This window comes from Akebia trifoliata, chromosome 1 (assembly GCF_017979445.1).
Source record: "Akebia trifoliata isolate Shusen 1 chromosome 1, ASM1797944v1, whole genome shotgun sequence".
Classification (NCBI taxonomy): Eukaryota; Viridiplantae; Streptophyta; class Magnoliopsida; order Ranunculales; family Lardizabalaceae; genus Akebia; species Akebia trifoliata.
This window is the reverse complement of record NC_141375.1, coordinates 3,950,202-3,956,201: the sequence shown is the minus strand read 5'-3', so window position 1 is coordinate 3,956,201 and position 6,000 is coordinate 3,950,202. Positions and strand designations below refer to the sequence as shown.

The window sequence follows — 6,000 nt, the reverse complement described above, 5'->3', positions numbered from 1 at the left end:
TTCCTCCGTAAAATAAAATATACTATCACATTTTTTGAATTTTGATTTAAAATTAAATCAGCCCCAATAGGAGCACCTACACACACCCACACACACACACACACGTGCAGAAGCCAAGGAAAGCCGTTTTTACGAAATAAGAAAAGAATTGAGATTTGTTGACTCATGAGAAAACATGAAATCGAATGATCGTGATTCACCTGAATACATCGATCGTTGGATTTTGTGTTTTAGTGACTTTGATGTTTTCAATGTCTTGTGTTGCTCTATCACAAAACTTTTTTAATGTTAAAACCAGTAAAAAAAAAACCTAAACTGGATTAGGTCTATACTTAGCACTAAAGAATTGATTTAATGCTTCAAACAGAAAATCTTTATATTAGTTTAGTGTTTTTGAAGACTTTGAAAAGTCTTCCTACCATCTACCTTGGAAAAAATGGCAACAAATATATCAGACCATTTCAATAAATTCTCTCAATCTCTCTATAAATAGACATGGTTATAGTATTAGAATTATCACCCCTAAGAACATTGAGTGAGAAAGAATTAAGATAGAAGATAATGGGTTTTCAGTTGTTTGTAGTTTTTGTTCTCTTTGCCTCACTTTCATCCCCTTCCTTTGCCTCTGATCCTAGTCCCTTACAAGACTTTTGTGTTGCCATTGATGAGCCTAAGGATGGTACTCCTTTTCTTCGTTGTCATAGTTTTTTTAAATAATCATTATATATATATAGGTCCCGGTCAGCTCCGGTCAGCAGACACCACTAAGGAGATAAAATTTGTCCTTTAAGACTTACAAGTTTTGGATTGGACTGTTTTTTAGTGAGAATGATCTCTATTGTGAGGAGATCACCCTCACAAAATATCAGCCAATTATGAAACTTCTAACCCAATCAAAGTGATTTATAAATTAAGGGTAAAAAAACAACGATTCACAATTCTAAACCACTTTTGATGGGGTTAGAAGTTTAAGATTGGGAGGATTTCTTGTGAGGATGATCTCCTCACCATACATCCTCACAAAAAATCATCCCATTGTGAAACTTCTAACTCATATTTTGAAAAATGTTTTATTTTATTTTTGTTATTTTTAGCTGATCATATTGACTGATGCTTAGTTAATTTTAAATTGCAGTGTTTGTGAATGGGAAATTCTGCAAGGATCCCAAACACGTAACAGCTGAGGATTTCTTCCTTCCTGGGCTCAATATACCGGGAAACACATCGAACCAACTCGGATTCGTTGTAACTCCAGCTAATGTTGACCAGATAGCTGGACTCAACACTCTTGGGATCTCCATGGCTCGCATAGACTTTGCACCTTATGGTCTCAACCCACCCCACACACATCCCCGAGCCTCTGAGATCCTAACAGTCTTGGAGGGTAGACTCTACGTCGGATTCGTCACTTCCAACGCGGATAATAACCGCCTCATCACCAAGGTCCTCAACAAGGGCGACGTGTTTGTATTCCCTATTGGGCTCATTCACTTCCAATTCAATGTTGGACACACGAATGCGGTCGTCATTGCTGCTTTGAGCAGCCAAAACCCTGGGGTCATCACCATTGCTAATGCAGTTTTTGGTTCAAAACCACTCATCTCAGATGACGTTCTTGGCAAGGCCTTCCAAATTGACAAGAATATGGTTGATTATTTACAAGCTCAGTTTTGGATGCCCACCAAGTACTAGAACTACTATTACTTCTACCATATTTTAATAATGCAATTTGACTTGTTTTATAGATATTTATATAATAAATGATTCTGTTGTTTCTGTTTACAAACTGAATAATATAATTAAGTAGTTGGCATCTAATAAGCATATTTGTTTCCTGTTTGATTTCTTGTCTATCTTCTTTCATCTCCATTGAACTTGGGTCGATAGCCTGGATGGTTACCCATTATAGTTATAATGTAAATGAGCATACATGTATTGGGCTTGGACCCATAGCTCGCTTTATATATTGCAATGCAGTCCTGATTAACACAAAAAAAAAAAAAAAAAATTTAAACGGAGGCATTTGTACTTTTTGATAATAAAATTAAAAAAAAAACCAAAATTTGGGAGAATTTGCACCTGTCAAGATGAGGCTTCTAGGACATGAGCTCGCAACCCCAAAGTTCACTAATGAATCAGTGTGTGCAATGCGTCCCTCAACGTGGAAGTGTTGACAAAATCTTATGGAGTACATATGGAGTACATCTGAGAGTTCTGGAGATCTCTTTTGCCATACTACTTGAAAAAGATCTAACCCGTTGAAACCTGAGATGGAAATCGCACCAACCTGAGCCTCAGACTCAGACTACCCTACTATTATTTGTCTATAGTGTTCCTGCTTTGTTCTGATTTTATAGATCTCAATTAGCTTACCAAGGTATCTGGATTTGTTGTGGTTTGGATCTACACAGTTGGTTCAGAATCTACATTACTGGTCAATTTATTTTGTTTCTGTTTAGTTAATCTTCTTCACTTTGTATTGTTTAAATCGAATTAAGTTATGCCTAAATAGCTTTTCGCCTAACATTTAATGTCCAAAGCTCCTCACAAACCTGTTTGGTTCAGTCGGATCGACGGTTGAACAAGCAAATCGTTTGATTCTTTTAGAAATGGGTTTTTTTTCATTTGATCTGACCCATAAAACTTATCAAGTCCTTCGGACCCAATTTGCCGGTCAGAACTAACTTTTAAAATGTTGGATGGGGGCACTTGAGGGAAATTTTTTCAAAATTGACAACTAGAAATAAACTTAAAAAATTGCATGGGTCAATGATTAGGACAAAGTGCCAAGAATGACAATTTCAACATATTAGTGATTTAGGTGTTCGTTTTGCTATAATTATTTGATGTGTATTTGACAAATATCCCTTGTTAAATTGATTATACCGTAAGTCAAATGTTGCATTTTCTTGATGATTTAACAATTAAATTTTGATTTTTTGCAAGGGGCAAACATGATATCACTAATTTTATAGGGGGTAATTCTAAAATACCCTTATTTGATTTTGTGGTAAATCAAGAAGATCTATCCATCTACAAAATTGATCATTACAATATTGTGAATTGACCACTTCAACATGAAAGTAATCACTATGATATTGTAGTGATTGTCATACTATCATAGGTTAACGTATCATATATATATGTAATTTGATTGGGCTGATATTTTGTGAGGATGATCTCTATAGTGAGTAGATCATCTTCATGAAAAATCATCCCATTTCGAAACTTCCAATCCCGTCAAAAGTGGTTTACAAGTTAATGGTTCACGATTCTTTAACTTGCAGATCGACTAGGGTTAGAAGTTTCAAAATGTGTTGATTTTTTGTGAGGATGATCTGCTCACCATAAAGGTCACCCTCACAAAAAACCAGCCCATTTAGAAACTTCTAGCCCATAGAGAAAAACATACATTGACTAGGATATTGGTTCTTGAGCCCGCCCCGATATATATATATATATATATATATGGGAGCGGTTCAGCGGCCCTAAAGTTTAACAAGTTTTGTGCCAAGCTTTTCTGACCGTTCAATCAAAACGCATTCGACGGGTCAGATTGAATACACGGTTTTAAGTTAAATAATTGTATTTTTACAAGTTGCCCCCTCAAACATCTTTGTATTCTGTTTGGAGGCCCTCTCCCTTAACAGGAACGTCTCTTCTTCGACTCTCTTCTTTCTTCGTTCAGAAATGAAGACGAGCTCTACTTCAAATCCTCTCTCTCTCTCTCTCTCTCTTTAGTTACAGCTCATAATGTGATGTGCTTCCAATGCCAATAAAAAGTAACCCATCCAATGGTATTTAACATCCAGAAAAATGCCAAATAAAATGCATCCCAAGCCGAAATATCACAAGTACCGCCTCGTCCCGGACCGTCGCAAGGAAAACTATAATCGAAATCCTTTTTATCTGGCATTAACTTGGAACCGCATGCATCTAAAGCACCTTTTACTAAGATCAATGTAGTTATACCCCTCCCATCTTTCCCTCTCTCTCTCTTTCTCAAGAGAACCCAGTTTGAACGACCCTAGACCCCCCCATCTTTCCCTCTCTCTCTCTCTCTCTCTCTCTCTCTCTCTCTAGTTACAGCTCGCATGTGTGATTTGATGATAAATTTCGTTTTCATGATTTAATTATTAGAATGTGTTTTTTTTTCCAAATAAAATTCACCCTTGGCTTGCACTTAACGATGGTTGGATCTTTGTGGGGATAGGATCGATGAGAATATGGACGACACAATGGCAAATGTGGAGGGAGCACAGGGGGCACTGTTGAAGTATCTGAACAGCATCTAATCCAATTGCTGGTTGATGATCAAGATATTCTTTGTGTTGGTTGCATTTCTCATGATTTTCTTATTTTTTGTGGCGTAAGAATAATATCAGGTAAAAAGAAGAAATCACAGTTAAATTTATTTTTCATCGACGAGCACCTTTTTTTTCTATTTTTTTGTAATTTGTTTACATTGTTTCTTTGTTTTCTTATTGGAATTTTTTGTTTTTTGTTTTTTGGGTGACTCAATCGGTGAAGTAAAATATACCATTGCCATTCAAACTGGGTTCACTTGTGAGAGAATCGTTCGGTCGTTCCGAAACTTTTGAACAGGCGGTCGTTTGAACCAGATCTAGAGAGAGAGAGAGTGAGAGAGAGAGAGAGAGAGAGAGAGGGAGAGAGAGAGATGGGAGGGGTCTTTTGAATTGTAACGAGAGAGAGAGAGAGAAAGAGAGAAAGGGCGTCTGTCTATTTAGGTTACAGGGAGAGGCCTTCAAAGAAGAAGGGCTTTGTTTTACAAAAGAAGGATTTAAAACAAAAAATTAAGAATTTACAGGGAGCCGGTTGTAATTAAATACGTTTTTGTTTTAAAACCATAAAAATCCCACCGAACCGTCGGATGCGTTTTGATCGAACGGTCTGAAAACTTGGCACAATACTTATTAAACTTTAGGGCCGTTGAACCGCTCCCTATATATATATATATATATATATATATATATATATATATAATATATATATATATATATATATATATATAGAGAGAGAGAGAGAGAGAGAGAGAGAGAGAGAGAGAGAGGGACGGTTCAGCAGCCCTAAAGTTTGCCAAGTTTGATGCCAAAGATTTTTCAAAATATGGGTTAGAAGCTTTGGAATGAGCTGATTTTTTGTGAGGATGATCTCTATGATGAGGAGATCATCTTCACCAAAAATCAGCCTATTCCAAAACTTCTAACCCCATCAAAAGTGATTTACAAAAATTAGACGGTCCACGATTCTTCAACTTGTAAACTAGGGTTAGAAGTTTCAAAATGAGCTGATTTTTTGTGAGGATGATCTCTTCACCATAGAGATCATCCTCACAAAAAAATCAGCCTATTCCAAAATTTCTAACACCATCAAAAGTGATTTACAAAAAATGTTTGGCAACAAACTTGGCAAACTTTAGGGCTGCCGAACCGCTCCCATACATATATATATATATATGTATGATTAGGATCCATATACACATAAAGCTACTCATAAAGCTACAATGTGTTTTGTCTTATATGGGCAAAAATGTTTGGAATGGGCTGATTTTTTGTGAGGATGATCTCTACGGTGAGAAGATCATCCTTGCCAGAAATCAGCTTATTATGAAACTTCTAGCACCATGTTTACAAGTTGAAAAATTTTAGACCGTCCAATTTTTGTAAATTAATTTTGATGGGGTTAGAAGTTTTGGAATGGGATGATTTTTTGCAAGGATGATCCCCTTATCATAGAGATCATCCTCACAAAAAATCAGCCTATTCCGAATCTTTTTAACTATATAAGACAAAAATGTAGCTTTATGTGTCTACGGAACCCGACCCATATATATATATATATATATATATATTCTTTATGAAGAATGTAAGAATGTAAGCAAGTCAAAGCAACTTATTTTAAGCACAGCAAAGGAGTCCATATGGAGGCAAAAATCCAAGATTAATTGGCTTAAAGAAGTTGACCAAAACACTTGTTTAG

At 36.0% G+C, this 6,000-nt stretch overlaps 1 protein-coding gene across 1 annotated transcript; it reads left to right on the top strand.

The window, feature by feature from the left end:
• The first annotated feature begins 511 nt into the window (after positions 1–511).
• Positions 512–1,852, top strand: LOC147410447 (putative germin-like protein 2-1). Its single transcript, XM_086441559.1, has 2 exons — positions 512–679; positions 1,136–1,852. Exons 1-2 carry the CDS (start codon positions 562–564, stop codon positions 1,690–1,692), a joined length of 675 nt encoding a protein of 224 aa, XP_086297685.1. The 5' UTR covers positions 512–561; the 3' UTR covers positions 1,693–1,852.
• Positions 1,853–6,000: the final 4,148 nt, after the last annotated feature.

Bases quoted from the DNA above. Each gene is read 5' to 3' on its own strand.
- LOC147410447 (XM_086441559.1), top strand. From the start codon at position 562: ATGGGTTTTCAGTTGTTTGTAGTTTTTGTTCTCTTTGCCTCACTTTCA. The intron at 680-1,135 runs GTACTCCTTTTC...TTTAAATTGCAG, and splicing joins CATTGATGAGCCTAAGGATG to TGTTTGTGAATGGGAAATTC.